Source organism: Tachypleus tridentatus, unplaced genomic scaffold (assembly GCF_004210375.1).
Source record: "Tachypleus tridentatus isolate NWPU-2018 unplaced genomic scaffold, ASM421037v1 tig00008109_pilon, whole genome shotgun sequence".
Lineage (NCBI taxonomy): Eukaryota > Metazoa > Arthropoda > Merostomata > Xiphosura > Limulidae > Tachypleus > Tachypleus tridentatus.
This window is the reverse complement of record NW_027467826.1, coordinates 1,960-24,525: the sequence shown is the minus strand read 5'-3', so window position 1 is coordinate 24,525 and position 22,566 is coordinate 1,960. Positions and strand designations below refer to the sequence as shown.

At 35.8% G+C, this 22,566-nt stretch overlaps 1 protein-coding gene across 1 annotated transcript; it reads right to left on the bottom strand.

Annotated features, from left to right (window-relative positions):
- Nucleotides 1-15,492: 15,492 nt before the first annotated feature.
- Nucleotides 15,493-20,228, bottom strand: LOC143243692 (uncharacterized). The gene is made up of 4 exons (XM_076487336.1): nt 20,124-20,228; nt 17,898-18,880; nt 16,573-16,976; nt 15,493-16,420 (listed from the first exon to the last, which is right to left on the bottom strand). Exons 1-4 carry the CDS (start codon nt 20,214-20,216, stop codon nt 15,939-15,941), a joined length of 1,962 nt encoding a protein of 653 aa, XP_076343451.1. The 5' UTR covers nt 20,217-20,228; the 3' UTR covers nt 15,493-15,938.
- Nucleotides 20,229-22,566: the final 2,338 nt, after the last annotated feature.

Sequence of the window (22,566 nt, the reverse complement as noted above, 5' to 3'; positions counted from 1 at the left end):
AATATTGTTTGAAAGATCAATTATGAAAAGATGTGACTGTTAAACATGTTTCTACTTTTCACAAATTCTTATGAAAAAACAAGGAAAAGAAAATAATGTAACACATTAAATATTTTATTGGTTAAGTTATGGGCACAAATTACAAGTGAGAGTTTCTGCGTCTTTTGTTACCAATAGCAACTGTTGATATGTGATGTAGAAAGTAATCTGACGATTATTTTATTACTCAAAGGGTTAGGCTTAAACAGTATGGAATCTGTATCTTTGGTAGCGCAGCAGATACTTGAAATTCACATAATATTGAAATAATTTAACATGATAAAATTGTAAATAAGCAAATATTTGAAGTCCCTTATCTTTAGTGACATGTCTGTATTAAATTCTTGCAAAAAGAAGAAACTGAAATATATATGTAAAAAAAATATTGGATATTTGAAAGAAATTAAATTCATTTTTTCTCACAAGACAGATAAAAATAATTAATTTTTAAACAGAACAGTAATGCTTCATGATATCTTATATTTCTAGAAAAAAAGAAAGAAAATGAGAGGAATCGACACTATACATGTTACAGCATAACTAAAATGTCAAGAACTGAGTTTTCAAATAATTAATTCTGTATTGTTTTAAATAATATCGCCATAATTTATTGATTTAGGTAAAATATATCATGGGCAATATCTTAAACAATTGAAAAAGATGGATATTTATCAACTATATTCAATAAAATATATAAAACTTATGGTTTCGAATCATAATTATGAAAGTAGATGTTAATTAATGAAGAGGTTTAGATTCTAATGATGTTATATTCTACCTAAAACAAACCTTATACAGTACTTCATGTTATAGTAATAAACTGTTGTCTAGAAACCTTGAAAAGAGCCTTATACAGGACTTCAGGTTATAGTAATAAACTGTTGTCTAACAGCTTTGAAAAGAACTTTACACAGTACTTTAGGTAATAGTAATAAACTATTGCCTAGCCACCTTGAAAAGAGCCTTACACAGTACTTTAGATAATAGTAATAAACTGTTGCCTAGCAACCTTGAAAAGAGCCTTATACAGGACTTCAGGTAAAAGTAATAAACTGTTGTCTAGCAATATTGAAAAACCTTACAAGGCTTTAGGTAATCGTAATAAACTGTTGCCTAGCAATCAGTGATGTCGAGAAACCCACTTGAGAAATTTATATGCAAAAACGGCTCGTTTGGGTTGGGAAAATATTTTACATAGAAGAGCGAACAACGTTTCGACCTTCTTCGGTCATCGTCAGGTTCACAACCACAGGTTCATTTTGTGAACCTTTGTTCGCTCTTCTATGTAAAATATTTTCTCAACCCAATCGAGCCGTTTCTGCATATAAATTTGTTGCCTAGCAACCTCAATAAACCTTATACAGTACTCGAAATAAACGACCTTATAATACGAAAACGATGTTTTAAATTAATTAGACACTCATGTTAGACCGAACTTTTAGCTAAACTACTGCCATGTCAGATCGAACTCTTCACTTAAACTATTGTCAAGTGATACCGAACTTTTTATTGAACTACTGTCGTTTGAGACCAAACTCCTGAGTAAACTATTACCGCGTGAGACCAAACTCCTGAGTAAACTATTACCGCGTGAGACCAAACTCCTGAGTAAACTATTACCGCGTGAGACCAAACTCCTTAGTAAACTATTACCGCGTGAGACCAAACTCCTTAGTAAACTATTACCGCGTGAGACCAAACTCCTTAGTAAACTACTGTCGTTTGAGACCAAACTCCTTAGTAAACTACTGTCGTTTGAGACCAAACTCCTTAGTAAACTATTACCGTGCGAGACCAAACTCCTTAGTAAACTATTACCGTGCGAGACCAAACTCCTTAGTAAACTATTACCGTGTGTGACCAAACTCCTGAGTAAATTATTACCGTGTGAGACCAAACTCCTTAATAAACTATTGTCATGTGAGACCAAACTTTTCATTAAACTATTGTCATGTGAGACCAAACTTTTCATTAAACTATTGTCATGTGAAACCAGACTCTTTAGTTAAACTATTGTCATGTGAAACCAGACTCTTTAGTTAAACTATTGTCATGTGGTACCGAACTCTTTATTGAACTACTGTCGTTTGAGACCAAACACCTTAGTAAATTATTACCATGTGTGACCAAACTCCTTAGTAAACTATTACCGTGTGAGACCAAACTCCTTAGTAAACTATTACCGTGTGAGACCAAACTCCTTAGTAAACTATTACCGTGTGAGACCAAACTCCTTAGTAAACTATTACCGTGTGAGACCAAACTCCTTAGTAAACTATTACCGTGTGAGACCAAACTCCTTAGTAAACTATTACCGTGTGAGACCAAACTCCTGAGTAAACTATTACCGTGTGAGACCAAACTCCTGAGTAAACTATTACCGTGTGAGACCAAACTCCTGAGTAAACTGTTGTCATGCGAGACCAAACTCCTGAGTAAACTGTTGTCATGCGAGACCAAACTCCTGAGTAAACTGTTGTCATGCGAGACCAAACTCCTGAGTAAACTGTTGTCATGCGAGACCAAACTCCTTAATAAACTATTGTCATGTGATACCGAACTTTCATTAAACTATTGTCACGTCAGACTGAACTCTTTATTAAACTATTGTCACGTCAAACTGAACTCTTTATTAAACTATTGTCACGTCAGACTGAACTCTTTATTAAACTATTGTCACGTCAAACTGAACTCTTTATTAAACTATTGTCACGTCAGACTGAACTCTATTAAACTATTGTCACGTCAGACTGAACGCTTTATTAAACTATTGTCATGTCAGACTGAACTCTTTATTAAACTATTGTCACGTCAGACTGAACGCTTTATTAAACTATTGTCATGTCAGACTGAACTCTTTATTAAACTATTGTCATGTCAGACTGAACTCTTGCTGCTTCTGGCTACGTTATTCTTCAACTATTTATCTCTTTTCCATTTATCTTCTCTGGTAAGCGAGAGGTTCACGAGTTTTAATTCTAAAAGTGCAAAACAACACTAGTTGAAATTACCACAGAAGAACTGTCATTTTTTAATGGGTCTTGTTTGTGATGTAAAAATAATGTAGTAATCCGACTTGTTAAAATGTCTTTTAGTGGCAACTGTTTGTGGTTTAACCAGGTGAGAGAGCGCTCATCTGACATCTAAGTCTCGTATGTGAACCTGCTGAGGAAATGATACAACTTAAATTACCACCTAGTGCAGCGTGATAACGTGAAGTTACTTCTACAAATTACTCAGTATTAATTTCAAAACATCAGCAACACCACAGTGAACAAAGAACATCCAGTGCGATTGATGGACCAACCACAGTCCAACCAGAGGACAAGAGCTGGGAAAATGGTGGTATTTACTGACCAAATAATGCTATAACTGATTAATTTCAATTAATTAAAGTTAGCGGTAGGTGCTTTTAGCCAGTTGCCTTTTTTTTGTTACTAGATCAATAAAACAAAAGTTAACTGGGGTCGATGCCTTCCGTGGTTCAATATTGGTGATGGTAAAAAATAGGTTTAGTAACTTACCATAATAAAGATTAAATTTGGTGGAGATCCAAATAATTGAACCCGAGACTGTTGAATAATGAGACCCTTCCACGTGGTTTGTCTGTGCTATTGAATTTTAGTTATAAGTTATAGCAATACCTCAATTACTTAAAACACATGGTTGGAATTTCGAAAATTGCAATAATTGAAAAATCCCAATATTCATTAGTAGATTATCTCAAGACAATAGATAGAAATGAAATTTTGATTAACCGACTGTTGGAATAATAAAAACAATAGTAATCAGAAACATTAATATTGACTAATCGATCTAATTGTACTTTCGACTAATTGGTTAGTTCACATAACACTAATAAACGTAACTTCTGTTCATAGGAAATAAATTAAAACATCTAGTCCTACAATGAAGAAAAGATCAGGGTCTTTAACTCAACTCTAATGAATCATCCAGTTCTACAGTGGAGGGAAGGTAAGGATCCTTTCTCTCAACTTGGTTAGATTACCCAGTTCTACAGTGGAGAGAAGGTTAGGGCCCCTTACCTCACATTGGTTAGATTACCCAGTTCAACAATGAAGGGAAGGTTAGGGCCTTTTTCCTCAATATGGTTAGTTGGTTTGGCGTTTTATGGCGTAAAGCAACTAGGCTATCTGCGCCAAATATCCGGTAAAAAGTTTAAAATAAAATGATTAAAATGCATAAAAGGAATCAAGGTAAAACAAAATAAGTTTAATTTATCAATTAAAAAAACAAATATCATTAAATGCAATTATTACATTTGGTCTATAGTGGTAAAAGAAAAACTACAGTGATACAAGTTGTAAAGGACCTTCAGAAGCATAATTGTAATTCTCATAACTCGCCAGGATGACTGATGGGTAAGTTCAAAAATCAGCATTAGTCACCTAAGTTGGCCTTTCCAGTCATGGTCTCGAGTTATTTGACGTTACGGCTATTTCCTACTTGCAAATCAAACTAGTTGTACTTTAATTATTAAAATGGAATTACATTAAAACGGTCTAATTTATAAATTAAAAAATAGCATTAAAAAGATAAATGGCCTTTAAAAAACTAAAAACATTTCTAAAGGGTGGACAGTGTCACCATCACCAATAATACTGCCTAACGTTATGGATAAACCTTGGGACAGAACGTGTTTAAAACAGTACCATCGTTAAGAGTCATAACGATGGCAAGACAGTAAAAATGTGGCTTATTGTGACCCAAGTGTTACACAGACAACACATTGGTGCATCAGTCCCAGGTAAAAGAAAATGATAAGTTAAAAACTGTGACCAATGCGTAGTCTAGTTAGAACTTCCTCTTTCCGATCCTTACGGAAGCACGACGGCCAAAGTCTAATAGTATTTTAATTGGAAAAGCTTGTTTTCACATTGCTCACTCCAAGTCAACTGCCAAGTGACACGGAGCTGAGCCTTAAATACGGGACCATAGTCCACGTATGGAAAAGGCACAACAGTGATAGTGCTAGAGCAGACAGATTTCTTTGATGTGTCGGCGAGCTCGTTTCCGCGAATAACAACGTAACCTAATATCCAGAAAATCTAAATAGAAGTAGATATTAATGAGAAATGGGTCAGTCGGTTTCAAATATCGTCGAGAACAGGGTAAGAACTAACGTAAAGTGATTCCAGGGCCAGAATAGAGTCAGTATAAACAGAGCAATTTGAGAACTGCTTAGCTTCTATGTGATCCAGGGCAAAAATAAATGGCATACAGTTCAGCAGTGAACAGAGAAACTGTAGAGGGGATTTTGCGTGCAACCACCAAACCACAACAAACCATGGCAGAGCCCACAGAGTCACCTGATTTCGAAACATCCATATAAATAGGAATGGAAGGATGGTTCGAATGATGTTCAGCAAATAACAAACAGTACTTCCAATCACAAGAATCTGCTTTTCTCAGATGACTAGAAGAAAGGTCACATGTAGGGATTGTAATAAACCATGGTGGAACGGGCCGACCAGTGTATACATCAACATTAACCAAGGAAAGACCTAATTCATCCAACTGCACCTGGATACGTAGGCCAAAAGGAAAAATGGCAGCTCGTCTGTTCTGAAAAGCACGGCCCACCGAGGACGGAAAACACTACCCCAGGTGAGATGCTGTGGTAAGGATCAAAGTTTCAAAGTATAAAAAACTGTTGCAAATGACGGAGGTGTAGAGAGGGTTTATGAGACTGTGTATAAGCTCTGAACTGGGGAAGTGCGGAAAGTCCTGGTGCAGAGCCGAAGTCCCTGATGATAAATGGAGTCTAGCATTTTCAAGGTCAAGGTCCTGGCAGAGCCATACACAGTCCAGTTTTTATGGAGTAAGAGCACGATACATCTTTAGCATAGGACATCAATCTGCTCCCTGAGTGGAGGAAGAGAGGACATAGAGGATGTTCAGTGCTCTTGTACATTTGATCCATAGCTACTTGATGTGTGGTATAAAGGTCAGCTTATGCTCAAAGATAAGCCCCAAGAACTTTGTCTTAGGGACCACAAGCAGCACAACTTCACCGATACAGAGTTCATGATCAGGGTGAATACCCCATTGGCAGCAAAAAGTGCATGCAAAGGGTTTAAAACAGAGAGAAGTTAAAACCGTTTGCTGTGGTCCACTTTATTAAATGATTGAGAGCAGTCTGTAGCTGCCACTCAGTATACCTAAAGTTTGACGACTGACATGAGATGTGAAATTCGTCGAAATGAATCCTGTTTCCAACAGTAAGAGGGAGTAGTTCAGTGATGGCATTAAGCTTTATACTGAAAAGTGTGACACTCAAACTACGGCCCTGAAGGACTCCACATTCCTGTAGAAAAGAATGGGAAAGTGTCAAACCCACACAAACTTGGAATCGCCTGTCGATCAATTTTTTGAAATAAAAATGGGCAAATGATCTATATAAATATCATACTTCCATGTAGTATCATAAGCCTTCTCAAAATCAAAGAATGTTGATACAAGATGTTGTTGTTTGAGAAATGCTTCTCTGATTGATGTTTCAAGCCGAATCAGGTGGTCCACTGTGGAGTGCTGTTGTTGGAACCCACACTGGGTTGGCTAGAGGTGTTTGTTTGACGAACTAAACAAGACGAGCATTAATCATCCTCTCTAAGGTCTTACAGAGACAGCTCATGAAAGCAAATGGACGGTAGTTTGAGGGAATTTTGGTATCCTTCCAAGACTTAGAGAAAGGTAGGACAATAGCCTGGAACCAGGAAAAATATTCTCCTGCCAGATCCAGTTAAAAACAATCAGAAGAATAGCAAGAGAAGTAGGAGAGAGATGGTGCAGCATTTCATAGTGTACATTATCAGGCCCAACTGATGCACTGTCAGACCGATGAAGGACAAGTTTGCATTCCACCAGTGTAAAGGGATGATTATAGTCATAGAGACAATCAACTAGAAAGGAAAGATGTGATCGCTCTGCCCCAGTCTTGATGGTTAAAAAGGTGGAGGAAGAAGCAGAAGTGCTAGATACCCGGCAAAAGCTTTCACCAAGAGTATTGGTGATCCTCCAGGGATCAGCTAACTTTGTCATCTGAGAGCAAGATGGAGAGGGGCACAAATTTATATTGCCCACTGACCTTTCGAATCTTGTCCCATATGACTTTGGAACTGGTGATAGAAGATAAGCTTGTTGGGAGCTTAATCCAAGATTCCTTCTGGCTTTGACATCTTACCTGCTGAGCATGTGCATGGGGCCTGATGGAAACCCATGCGATTCGAGTGTGGGATACCTACAAAAAGTATCCTAGGCCTGTTTTTGAGCCTTCTGTGCCATCTGGCTGGCTGGATTTCACCACGGACGAAAATATCATGGAAAATGTGTCGAGGTATTAGGAATACATTGAGCAGCTGCCTGTATGATTCAGTCAGTTACTGCTGCCACATAGTCGTCACAGACGATGGCAGGATCAAGTCCTACAAGAGCAGTGAAGGAGAGCCAGTTGCCTTGATCCACTTTCCACTGGGGCACGCTGGTCGGTTGGCATCGACCACGGTTAGTCTCTCTCAAAATTATAAGAAAATGATCACTTCCTCATGAGTTATTGTCAACCCTCCAAGAAAAGTGGGAGAATAGTGAAGGGGAGCAAACTGAGAGATCAACAGCAGTAAAGGACTGAATAGGTGCATAAAAATAAGTATAAGAACTAATATTGGAAATATGAAGGTTGTGATTTGAGAGCATACACTCTATGAAACGATTCCTCCCATGAATATCAGTACTTCGCCAGAGAGTATTATGTCTATTAAAGTCTCCTAGGATTAAAAAGGGAGATGGTAATGGTTCAACGAGAGCATCAAGGTCTGATTGATCACAGGTTGAGAGAACAAACAGTGATGGTACGATCCAAGGAAATGGATGGCTGTGACTTCCAAGGGTGTGTCGAGTGGCAAAGACAGGGTGGGCACATACTGATTAACCAACAGTGCCACCCCTCCATGCACTCGTCCATCACACAACCTGTCATTTCGTACAAATAAAACTGTTAAAAGATGACTATGCCTGCAGGTTTCAGAAATGTTTCATGTAAGGAAAGACATACAGGATGATAGGAAGCAATTGGTGCTTTGATGTCATCCAGATTAGAACGTAAACCTCGACAGTTCAATTGTAATCTAGGTGGCCATTTTGATTTATGTAGGCGAATTGAATGGATAGAGTCCTGTTTCCCACCACGTCTTTTATCTTTATCCAAGGGAGTCTGTTGACGTCCATGGATCTTGCCTTAAGTCGATTGGGCAGGTTTTTGTCATTGGAAGAAGATTCCAGCGACTGAGGACATGAATGAATGTTTGCATCTTGGGATGGGAGAAGATGTACCCCAGAAAATGCTTGTACCCAGAACCAAAGGAAGTGGATCTTGGGGTTTGCTGGAATGAATGTTAGGGACATAGATGGGTGTTGACGTTGATTCAACTTTTTTAACCATAGAGGTCAAAAGACTTTTCATATGGTTTGAGAACGATTCTTTTAGAAGCACAGAGAGATCAGTCTGCACTTCCACTGTAGTAGTGGAACGAAATGCAGCAGCATAGTCCAAGATGAAGTGGTGGACAACAACATTCAAAGCCTCAGGATAAGTAATGTTTTGAGTCGACTACAAACGCTTCATCTTTTTCTTTCCAACCTCTTAGGGTAAGAATGAAAGTAGAATGAGTGAGAGCCACTGCAATTGATGCAATGAAAGTCCATTTCACACTCATTGGCATCGTGGCCCTTACCACTGCAATGAGCACACCTAAAAGGAACCATGACATGATGAATTCAAGTGACCAAACCACTGACAGTGAAAACATCTGAGAGGGTTTGGAATGTATGGCTGTACTTTGCATTTAAGATAATGTGTCTTGATGGTGGCAGGTAAATGCAGTAATGTAAATGTTAAAATGAGGACATTGGTCAGCGTCATAATTCCATCTTTGCAAGTGGAAATATGCCTCACTGTAGAGACTATTTGGGCAGAGAAACCAGCAAGAATCTCCGACTCGAGGATGTTCTTCAAATTCATTTCAACAATAAGTCCTCGTGACGAATTCAAAGTAACTTCGGGAGTAACCTCAATAGGTATATCCCAATTGCCTACGAATGTGAGAGGAATTCACTGTGTTTAAGAGAAGATGTTTCCAGCAATATGCCACCAAAGCAAAGCTTTTTGACTGACTTTGGAGAGCCAGTAAGTCCCTCTAGTCCTTTCTGAATAAAAAAGGGAGACATTTGCCCTAAAAGTTTGACTGAAAGAGAATGTAGTATAATAAATGAGGTACAGGTGTTGCAGATGTTGAAGATTGCTGCTCAAAATCTTCAAGACGTGGTCGTTTACTTACGGATTGTTTTTCACTATTTTATTTTATTTTTTATTTGATGGATCCATAATGAAAAAAAATGTTTCGGCACCCACTGACCAAACCTACCTTGGAAAGGACGCATTACAATGCCAAACGAGGACACTGCAGCAATACTAGGGTTTCCTGAGCACAAAACCCAAACACCAGCAACAGATACTATGTCCACAACACTTGTTGGAACATCCAACACTGGTAATTGGTTGACCCTAGCCTAAGTAGACCAGCCAATTGACCCTAAGGGTCCATCCCCAGGCCGTCCGTCTACAGGAATTCAAGGTCTAAGCAGTGTGTTAGGGCTGGAACCTTCAAACACCAGAATCCTCTCCTCCTTTTCAAGAGTCACAACACACAGGAAACACGTGAGTGTATGTTTAGATTCCAGAGAAGGTAAACTGAAAGAACATAACCTTCCCTTGGAGGTCCCCTCACTGCAAACAGGTATCCACACCGAGGGGAAACTTGGTTAAATTACCCTCTTCTACAGTGGAGGTAAGGTTATGGCTTTTTACCTCATTTTGGTTTAATTACTCAGTTCTACAGTGGAGGAAAAGCTAGGGCCCTTTATTTCTATGAAAGATACAGTACAACAGTTGAACAGCCCGAGAACAACTCCCAACAAAACCATTCAAGGTGATATAGACTGGTCCACGTTAGAGCAAAGTAGTGTTATCAGAAATACTTCAATTTGAGAAACCAAAATAATTAACTGATCTGATAAACAAGATAGGACCTGTGATACTGTGAGGATCACAATGTCAGCCAACTGACAACTGAAGGGATTGTGAAGCCACATGTCTGCCCTGTATATATTTGCCACTTTTAAGCGTATATACCTTTCACTTATTTTCTATTTAAGGCCCATTGTCACACTTAAAGATTTGTGTAAGTGAAAATGTTTATAATAATTTTTATGAATGCACGTATTATTTTCATCCATTTAACTTTAGTTTTGCGTTTTCATGATTATGAATAATTCATAACCTGATTAATTTTTGGTGTTATAAATGGTTAAGAGTGCACTTGTCACAGCAATAATACATTTCGTACTGACATTTCACCTTCTATTTGCAATTCCATTTAAAGGGTTTATTTTGTAGTCTTTCAAATGAATTTAAGTTTTGTGAGTTTTTAACAGATCTATATCTTTATTTAAAATGCTGAGATTCATTAAGTGGTTCCAATTTCATTGATCGAGTATGAAAACGAATTCTATTTGGTTTTGTACCATTTTGTGAAGTTTAAACTATCACCTACCTTAAGAGTATATGGATATATATTCTTGATTCAAGGATAGATGTATACGTCCTTTGTTAAGAGAATTTCTAATATATTTATTTATCACTGTTCATAAGCTTTTGCTTTAAATCACCCAACTATGACACAGCTTGCAACTGAGACCAATGATAGTCTTCTGATAATTCAATGTATCCTTCTAAATTTAAGGTTATAAATTAAAAACTAACTCCTTAGGTCCGTGCATTTATCAAAACAAACACTTAAAAAACTGTCACCACAGATTTAAATGACAATAACCAGGTTTTTAAGCTAGAGATGACTTTGATATTAATCATTCATGAACTTCAGGGCCCGGCATGGCCAAGCGTGTTAAGGCGTGCAATTCGTAATCTGAGGGTCGCAGGTTCGCATCCCGGTCGCACCAAACATGCTCACCCTTTCAGCCGTGGGGGCGTTATATGTGACGGTCAATCCCACTATTTGTTGGTAAAAGAGTAGCCCAAGAGTTGGTGGTGGGTGGTGATGACTAGCTGTCTTCCCTCTAGTCTTACACTGCTAAATTAGGGACGGCTATCACATATAGCCCTCGAGTAGCTTTGTGTAAAATTCAAAAACAAACAAATATGAACTTCATAGAATAATAATCATAACAAAACCTGATATTCCACACAAAACTGAATTCCATTGTAAAGCAAAACCTGATATTACACAAAACTGAAATTCATTGTAAAACAAAACCTGATATTACACACAAAACTGAATTCCATTGTAAAGCAAAACCTGATATTACACACAAAACTGAATTTCATTGTAAAGCAAAACCTGATTATACACACAAAACTGAATTCCGTTGTAAAACAAAACCTGATTATACACACAAAACTGAATTCCATTGTAAGCAAAACCTGATATTACACACAAAACTGAATTTCATTGTAAAACAAAACCTGATATTACACACAAAACTGAATTCCATTGTAAAGCAAAACCTGATATTACACACAAAACTGAATTCCATTGTAAAACAAAACCTGATATTACACAATTCCATTGTAAAACAAAACCTGATGTTACACAATTCCATTGTAAAACAAAACCTGATATTACACAAAACTGAATTTCATTGTAAAACAAAACCTGATATTACACAAAACTGAATTTCATTGTAAAACAAAACCTGATATTATACAAACAATTGAATTCCATTGTAAATCAAAACCTGATATTACACACAAAACTGAATTCCAATATAAAACAAAACCTAATATTACACAAAACTGAATTCCATTGTAAAACATAACCTGGTATTACACACAAAAGTGAACTCCACTGTGTCTATTTAAACACGTTCAAAAGGTTCTCAATTAACATCACAATTAACAAAGATCAAATGTTTCAAACAAGACCCAAAACTTGAGTGATTTTGAATAGTTGACTATTTGTTCTTCTGAAAAATAGTGAAGTGTTCAAGTGATCAAGTTCCAGGTTTGAAAACATTACAACTTTTGTAGGTGATTCTTTGTGTTAACTTCTTGACCAAAACAAAGGTCAAAATCAGGTTTAGCATTTTTTCAGTTACAAAGTATCACTGGTCATCAACAACAGCATCTTGAATACATTAACAACTTAAAACATTAAGTTTGTTAAAGGTTGAAATGGAACTACTCAGAAACTATTAACATTTAAGATCAGCTATAAAATATAAATATATTTATATATATTGTTTATGAGCACTAATAAAAACATGGATGATACACCAATATAACATTGAATTAAACATTTATGATTAAGTAGTCTTTTTCACATGATGAGGAAAAGTATCAAGTCACAGTACCAACTGTAACATTACAGTGAAAAATCATGTCTTCTACACACTTATTATTGTACTAGTTGGTTTAAAAACACAAACCTGTTCCATCTTCTCTCCTCTGGAATTCATTTCCTTCTCCTAATACTTACTTTATGTATCTTGGTTGTTTCTTCAGTGAACACAGTTCTCTGTGTGTCTTATGTTATATGAAAAACATCCAATGTTGTTTGTCAACCCACAAACTGAAATAAATCTGTTTTTGGTAGATGGAGACAGCTTTTACTAAATTTTACCTAAGGTTGTGGTGTTACTGTAATACAACATCTCTGGAGATTGTAAAGCCAATAACAACTGGAAGCTGTAGAGACAACCAGCAGGTTTTCTGTCAAGTGAACTGGAGAAACAAAGCTGAAAGGTAGCAAAATGTTGAACACATTACCAGTACAGAACATGTGGATACGATCATGAAGGGATACACCAAAAAGCAAGTCCTAAAAGATGTCAGTAAAGAAGGTTTATTGGTGTTAATATGAGTGTCTACCTACAGAATTCTCAGAAGGTGTGAACAGTCATGGACAAAACAGTGAGAGTGATTACCCTCCTTGGAGATAGAAACTACTATGACTATTATATCCATAGAAGAAGCAAGAGCAACACAAATCAAGCCTTATAATTCCCAATGTTATATTATTACAACTTTTAAAATTTCCAGGTTTTACATGACCCTGATTTGTTACCAACTATTACAGAATTTTAATATTTGTGTTATGCAAGACACGTCTCTTCACCAACAGAAATGTATCCACTTTGAAAGCTAATTCTTCAATGACATAAATATGTGTTCATTAGTTCATGTATACTACAACTTTTTCAATACATAAAACAATGTCTTTCCACAGTACACATACACACATCTGTAACACTCACCTTTTCTCATGACACCACATGTAACAAGTCACTGTTTTAATTATAATATACAATACATATACTTCTTTAAAATTGGCATATTAAAGAGAAAGGTAATTATTGTTTACATATATTGTTAATACTGGTTTCACCTCCACTGTATTGTAATGTTATTAATTTCTACTTTATCAAGTTGTTCATTTTCAAATTCAACAAAATTGTTATCTAGTAAATACATCATAATATTACATCATCACTAAACAGAACTGTTTAAGTAACTGACTGGATAATTATTACAGCTGAATGCTATACTTTTAAAGTCAAGTATGAAATGTTCTCACTTTTAAATATAACAATTGAAACAAATATTAGATGCTAAATGTATGCTACAAATGTATGTTTACATTCAAAGTAAAATGTGTAATAAACTGTTTACATTCAAAGAAGTAAAATGTGTAACAAATGTATGTTTACATTTAAAGTAAAATGTGTAATAAACTGTTTACATTTAAAGTAAAATGTGTAACAAATGTATGTTTACATTTAAGCAAGTAAAATGTGTAACAAATGTATGTTTACATTTAAGCAAGTAAAATGTGTAACAAACTATATTTAAATTCAAGGTAAATTTAATGACAATAATACTTCAATACATTGATTCTTTATCTCATACTTCAGATAAGAGACTAATACCAGTAAAAAAAAATTATATTGCAAACAAAAGAAGTCTTCCAACCTTTCAATTCACTAAGAGTGAAAATAAAGTTCACTTGTTAGGGTTTCCTTTTACACATTTAGTTTCATATAGATGACGTGAACCCTAAAATATCACAAACCAGTTAAGTCTTCAAACAGCTAAGCTTTAACTAGATGTTCTGTTGTTCATAAGATGGTGATTAATCACAGACCTGGTGAGATAGCTTGTCTTTAACTGGATGTACTGTTGTTCTTTAGATGTTGATTAATCATAGACAAGGTAAGACAGCTTGACTTTAACTGGATGTACTGTTGTTCATAATATGGTGATTAATCAAAGAACAGGTAAGACAGCTTGACTTTTACTGGATGTACTGTTGTTCATAAGATGGTGATAAATCACAGACCAGGTAAGACAGCTTGACTTTAACTGGATGTACTGTTGTTCTTTAGATGGCGATTAATCATAGACAAGGTAAGACAGCTTGTCTTTAACTGGATGTACTGTTGTTCTTTAGATGTTGATTAATCATATACAAGGTAAGACAGCTTGACTTTAACTGGATGTACTGTTGTTCATAATATGGTGATTAATCACAGACCAAGTAAGACAGCTTGACTTTAACTGGATGTACTGTTGTTCACAAGATGGTGATTAATCAAAGAACAGGTAAGACAGCTTGACTTTTACTGGATGTACTGTTCATAAGATGGTGATTAATCACAGACCAGGTAAGACAGCTTGACTTTAACTGGATGTACTGTTGTTCTTTAGATGGTGATTAATCACAGACCTGGTAAGACAGCTTGACTTTAACTGGATGTACTGTTGTTCACAAGATGGCGATTAATAAAAGAACAGGTAAGACAGCTTGACTTTAACTGGATGTACTGTTGTTCACAAGATGGTGATTAATAAAAGAACAGGTAAGACAGCTTGACTTTAACTGGATGTACTGTTGTTCATAAGTTGGTGATTAATCACAGACCTGGTAAGACAGCTTGACTTCTGGATGTACCATTCTTTAGATGGTGATTAATCACAGACCAAGTAAGACAGCTTGACTTTAACTAGATGTACTTTTGTTCTTTAGATAGTGATTAATCATAAACTAGTTAAGTCTTCAAACAGCCAAGCTTTAACTAGATGTTTTGTTGTTCATAAGATGGTGATTATTCACAGACCAGGTAAGACAGCTTGACTTTAAATGGATGTACTGTTCAATAGATGGTAGTTAATCACAGACCAGGTAAGACAGCTTGACTTTAAATGGATGTACTGTTCAATAGGTAGTAGTTAATCACAGACCTGGTAAAACAGCTTGACTTTCACTGGATGTACTGTTGTTCTTTAGATGGTGATTAATCAAAGAACAGGTAAGACAGCCACGACTTTAACTGGATGTTCTGTTCTTTTGATGGTGATTAATCAAAGAACAGGTAAGAACCTTGACTTTAACTAGATGTACTGTTGTTCTTTAGATGGTGATTAATCATAGACCAGTTAAGTGTTCAAACAGCCAAGCTTTAACTAGATGTTCTGTTGTTCATAAGATGGTGATTAATCATAGACCAGGTAAGACAGCTTGACTTTAACTAGATGTACTTTTGTTCTTTAGATGGTGATTAATCACAAACTAGTTAAGTCTTCAAACAGCCAAGCTTTAACTAGATGTTTTGTTGTTCATAAGATGGTGATTATTCATAGACCTGGTAAGACAGCTTGTCTTTAAATGGATGTATCGTTCAATAGATGGTAGTCAATCACAGACCAGGTAAGACAGTTTGACCTTAACTTGATGTACTGTTCTTTAGATAGTGATTAATCACAGAACAGATAAGTCTTTGGACAATTTGACTATAACCTAGATGTACTCTTATTCTTTAGATGTGGTGGGAGTTTCAGTGGAACTGGCAGTTGGTTGAACAACTAATGGTTGGCTAATTGTTGCAGGAAGGGTATTGGCTGTTGACTTTCCAGGAGAGCAACTCTGTGATACAACAAGAGATGATGACGACTGCATAGGCAGAGGTCCTAGGCCTTGAACAATGCTAACAGCTGCCGAACCTGTCATTTGCTGTCCTAAACCAGCTGTAACAGTACCTGTTGGATGGAGTGCTATTCCACCAGAGGGGGTAATGATCCTAGCAAACAGAGGCTGACCTTTACATCCTTTGACTGGTGCTACAGTCTGAGACATAGGGATCACTTTGATGCCTTGAAGAGCTTTGACATTAAGAGGGGTGACAGCTGCTCCTCGAATCCCCTGCTGGGCTGCAGTGGCCATTATAACAGCTGGAGGAGCTCCTGGTGCAGCCATCATGTAAGTTTGTGTAGTTTTTAGAGACCCCTGGCAAGCTGAAACACAAAACAAGCTCATGTACAGAGACAAAATAAACTAGGTTAACCAGGGTGTTTATTTATGTAGGTTTAGTCTAAAATTCAAAAGTGTTGTAATCTTACAAAAAACTGCTCACAACTACCTCTAACCAAAGTAAGAGCAAACTCACCAAACACTACAGCAGATGAAGAACCAGGGGAACTTGTGGCAAATATTACACTGGGTAGCGATGAGCCTAAAGAAACTGAGGTTCCACCAGCTGCAAACTGATTTGTTCCTTTGGGAGACATAACAAGGGTTTGAGAAGGCTTTCCTGGCAATGGACTGGTGGCCACACTGCTGGAGGGCCCTGAAGAGTTGGCTGCTTTTGCTGGACTGGAACTGTGAGATGTGGGTATAGGAATAGGAGTAACCTGTGTAGCAGAGTTTATGGCTTCAAGTTGGGCAGCCTGCAGTAGTCCCAACTGTCCCTGAGTAACAGATAGAAGCTTTGGCTGGGAAATCAAGACGTTTGGAGAGAGAGATGTCGTTGTTGCATTTGACCCTTGAGTCATTAAAGTCAATCTGTTTAACCTAAATAAATTATAGAAAAGTAATAAATTCTAACAGAGGTTAAATGTGCCATTTCAGGGTTTGTATAAAGTTATAAAGGCATCTCAATTATTAAGTATAGAAAACCAAGAGAAAGAAACTCAGTATCAGTGAAACTGGTATAAGTGACAAAGAAGTTACTGTCTGTTCAGCTCAACACAAGTATTATTTAGCTACTTTAAAGTACATCTTAAATTGTGAATTTCTAGTCACATTAAACATTTTAATGACAAGGAAGAAATAGACAAACAGACCAAAATTAAAGTAAAAAATAAATAAACCTTTAAATTAAAATTAGAAATTAAGAGAAAGTCATGTAATATTGTTATTTGTCTAATGACCAATCTGAAAACAAAGGACAAAATAATTCATTGTATCATTAATGAGAAAATAACATTTGTTAATTTAAGTTTACTGTTACCTGCTACATTATGAGTTGTACAGAAAGTATTCAACCTGTATATTTATGACTTTTCACTGTGAATTTTTTCACCTTACAGACACATGGTTTGTTTCTTGGGTTGATATCACAAGAACTATTAGATTAAATAAAATATGATAAGACTGAGTAATTAAAAAAACACACACTTCTACTTTCTCCTATACTTAACTTTACTCCAGTAGAAGCTACCTGATTAGTCTCCTGTGCTTACTTAACCCTAGCATAAGCTACCTGATTAGTCTCTTATACTTTCTTAACCCTGGCAGCAGCTAGCTGATTATTCTCCTATACTTACTTAACTCTGGGAGCAGCTAGCTGATTATTCTCCTATACTTACTTAACTCTGGGAGCAGCTAGCTGATTATTCTTATTACTTAACTCTGGGAGCAGCTAGCTGATTATTCTCCTATACTTACTTGGCAATTCTGGCAGCAGCTACCTGAGAATTCTCCTATACTTACTTAACTCCAGCAGTAGCTAGCTGATTAGTCTGAAGTACGTTAAGCTGAGCTGCGGCTCCTACTGGACGAACAAAGCTGTTTCCTTGAATGTGAATGGTAGAAGCTCCAGCAGGAGCCATTCCTGGTTGGCTAGTCACAAGACCAGCAGAGGCTGGTACTAAACTGCCCAAGGAGACCATCTGAGACCCTGACACCAGACGAGCCACCATGGGTTTAGATACATTTGCCACTGATCTCATTGTACTGGCTGCAGTTCCTGTAGCCAGGATAGGAAGAGTAGCAACAGAAGAGTTGGACTTCCCACCTGCTTCCTGTTTCACTACAATAGTTTGTAGGTTCTGTAGAGTGCTTGATGTAGGTACTGAATGAGTAGCAGAAGTGCCACTGGTTCTTCTTGAACCAGCAGTAGCTGTTCCTCTGGCAGCTGTAGGAAATGTCAGGTTCACCATGCCAGGAAGATTTTGATTGAATACTGGTTGTAAAACAGGGGGCTGACCAACAAAGGCTGGTGAAGATGGCTTCATGTCCATGGTTGTTAATCCTGATGGTGGTGTTGAAGATGTCAGAGGAGAAGACAAAGGCTGATCACCAGTAGAAACCACTGATTGCAGTTGGGTGACACCCATAAACTGAGCTGCATTAACATTGGCTATAACAGTCTTGGGACTAGGAAGAGACTGACTTGACCCTTGAGATGGAGGGCGAGAATTACTTCCACCATTATGAGGAAGACCTGTTGCAGTTACCGACATCAAGGTGGAGAGTTTAGGAGCAGATATTATATTTGGAGACACAAGAGCTTTGGAGGTAGCATCAAGTGCGTGTTTCTGAGGAGAGTTCAGAATGGGTGTTGTAGCTGTAGAAGACACAGCAAGCGACAGCCCACTGAGATTATTGTTAATGTTATTTTGTGTTGATGTAGGCATGGATAAGCTCCTCACAAGCTGGCGTGAAACTGCAGGATGACCTTGCTTTGGACTACTCTGAAAGCAGACAACCAAAATCCAATATTAGACATTTAAAAAATTTCTCCTAAAAATGTAATTGTTAAACCTATATGAATAATTCACATTCAATATCAAAATCACCATTCTGGTTTACATAATTAAGCCAGGCAGAAAGACAAAAGTGACCATCAAAAATCACCACTAACACAAATATTGAATATTTAACATGAAGCAATAATATTCAGGAAAAAAAAGCTTCTTCAAGGTTAATTTTGTTACATGCTTGCTACACCACACAGATGTAACAAATGCAATTAAACCTTTTCATCTGCACTTTACAGAATTGCACAAGTTATAAAAAAATCCCAAGAACTTAGAGAAAATACAGTTATATTGTATATTGTACTTTAACTATGCATTAAATTTTGTAATTTATAAACTATATTTTATTTGGTTTTTCTAATCTCTCATTTTACCAATGAAGTCGAGTATACAATTTCCTTACAAACAAATAATTTCTATTAAGCTTTGGAGTGTTAAATTTAGTAGGCATGTTTACTTATACCCCGTGAAGTACTAAAAATGATGGATTTTATCATTAATGTAACAGCTGGTTTTCTACAGATTACAAAAGTCACAGAAAAAGGTGAGGCTTCACAGTTTAAATATTGTATAAACCTAAACACCAGGGGGGGGGGTACATGACAGTTTATCTAAAAATATGGTTCCTTCAATCAACCAAATCCTCAGAAAATTTTGAAATCCATTTTCATATGAAGAAGACCAAAACAATAAAAGGGACTGAATCTTCATTACAAAAAAATGAAATAAATATACTGTACATTTATAGAAGTCTTTTGTAGGACTCTAAAGACTAAACAGTTTTGTTTTACATGTCATTCTCTGTGTTTAAAGGAACTTCAGATTTATTTTACTAATAACATCCAAAATATTCACCTCAGGTAACAAAAGATTTGATAAACTTGTTAAGTATTAAAGAGTACTGCAATTTATTACATGATCAGTATTTTGCACAAAGCTACCCAATGAATCATCTCTGCTTCTTCCCTTTGTAGGTATTCAAACTAGATCTCTAAAGTGAAAAGCTCTCAGACATTGCTCTGTCACTAGGAAAACATTGCAATTTAAGACTTGTGTACAATTAGTGTTTACTTTAACTAAAACCTGGAAAGTATGGTTTAAACTCATACAAAACTATTAATGACATGACTTTAGAAAGCAAATCTTTAAGGTTCAGAAAATTAGATGAAATGCTTACCTGAGATCTGGACCCACCACTCCTGCTTGAAGTTACGTTGACAGTAATGTCTGTTACTGTGGTAATGGCAGCAGAATCTATGACAGCACTCATAGCCAAGGTAGAAGCTGGGCCTTAGAGTTTCTTTTGCCTTCTTTGTTTAAACAAAACAAGTTACAACAATGTTACATGATCAATGTACTTACGAACAAATTAACACAAATAATATAAACAATAATTTCACTTATTTCATGATTAGCCATGAAATGGAGTTCTGAATATCAAATTCAATACCACAGTCAAGTTGATGAAAAGTAATAAAGATATATACATAAACTTTATAAATTAACTTGTATACACATCCTCTATAAATAAAGATACACTCAACTGCATACATAAAGACAGATACACTCAACTGAATACATAAAGACAGATACACTCAACTGCATACATAAAGACAGATACACTCAACTGCATACATAAAGACAGATACACTCAACTGCATAAATAAAGACAGATACACTCAACTACATATAAACACAGATACACTCAACTACATATAAACACAGATACACTCAACTACATATAAACACAGATACACTCAACTACATATAAACACAGATACACTCAACTACATATAAACACAGATACACTCAACTACATATATAAACACAGATACACTCAACTACATATAAACACAGATATACTCAACTACATATAAACACAGATACACTCAACTACATATATACACTGCAGATACACTCAACTACATATATAAACACAGATACACTCAACTACATATAAACACAGATACACTCAACTACATATATGCTCTCCTCACGGATGAAAGAGACAGACACTCTCCCTACGTGTTACATGAGAGATCGTGCACTCTCCCACATATATGAAGATCACGTGCACTCTCCTACGTACATGAAGATACATACACTCTCCTCATTTTGTAAGAAGATACATACACTCTCCCTATGTACATGAAGATACATATACTCTCCTACATAATTCTTAGTTATTGATCATTTTTCTTTTGTTATGAGAGTAGGGATGCTATGAATAACTTCACCATAACAGTTTTATATACTCTGATGTTTTATCCATATTTAATTGCACAATGTGTATAAACTTTATGTTATATATATAAACAAATACACAAAACATCCTAATTGATTACAAATTACATGACATGAAAAGTACTACTTTTATATTAAGATGTTGACGCGTCTGTGTTATGACATGAAAAGTACTATTTTTATATTAAGATGTTGATGTCTGTGTTATGACATGAAAAGTACTACTTCTATATTAAGATGTTGACGTCTGTGTTATGACATGAAAAGTACTACTTCTATATTAAGACGTTGGCGTCTGTGTTATGACATGAAAGTACTACTTCTATATTAAGATGTTGACGTCTGTGTTATGACATGAAAAGTACTACTTCTATATTAAGATGTTGACGTCTGTGTTATGACATGAAAAGTACTACTTTTATATTAAGATGTTGACGTCTGTGTTATGACATGAAAAGTACTACTTCTATATTAAGATGTTGGCTTCTGTGTTATGACATGAAAAGTACTACTTTATATTAAGATGTTGACATCTGTGTTATGACATGAAAAGTACTACTTTTATATTAAGATGTTGACGTCTGTGTTATGGCATGAAAAGTACTACTTCTATATTAAGATGTTGACGTCTGTGTTATGACATGAAAAGTACTACTTCTATATTAAGACGTTGACTTCTGTGTTATGACATGAAAAGTACTATTTTTATATTAAGATGTTGACATCTGTGTACATGAAAACACAGAACCATTTAAGCATGTGTCCCAGGTTTCATTTAAATATTTATTTCTAGTCATTTTTTTTTTTTTTGGTACCTTCAACGAGTTACTCAGGTTGAACAAAACCTATCAAAGAGAGAACTTATCAGAAAATCAAAAATGTGTTATTTATTTATTATAATAACTTCTATCTTGCATTTTGGAAAAGTTGTTTAAAGATTTTTTTTAACTTTTCAAAATATTAAATTGGTTAGTTTTACACAAATTTTACACTAAAGCTATCTTTTTTTACAAATTATCAAAGTAGGAGCTGCTGGAAGATAAAGGTTAGTTTACTTTACAAATTATCAAAGTAGGAGCTGCTGATAGATAAAGGTTAGTTTATTTTACAAATTATCAAAGTAGGAGCTGCTGGAAGATAAAGGTTAGTTTATTTTACAAATTATCAAAGTAGGAGCTGCTGGAAGATAAAGGTTAGTTTATTTTACAAATTATCAAAGTAGGAGCTGCTGATAGATAAAGGTTAGTTCACTACAAGGTAAAATAAACACTTTTCACAAACTTACTATTACTTACAAGGTAAGATAAACACACTTCCTCAACTTACTGTTAATTACAAGGTAAAATAAACACTTTTCACAAACTTACTATTACTTA

What these genes read in the sequence shown, in the direction of transcription:
- LOC143243692 (XM_076487336.1), bottom strand. Translation starts at nt 20,216, where the DNA reads ATGAGTGCTGTCATAGATTCTGCTGCCATTACCACAGTAACAGACATT. An exon ending in GTGGTGGGTCCAGATCTCAG is followed by an intron (nt 18,881 to 20,123) that starts GTAAGCATTTCA and finishes GTCTGCTTTCAG; the next exon opens with AGTAGTCCAAAGCAAGGTCA. An exon ending in CTAGCTACTGCTGGAGTTAA is followed by an intron (nt 16,977 to 17,897) that starts GTAAGTATAGGA and finishes TAATTTATTTAG; the next exon opens with GTTAAACAGATTGACTTTAA.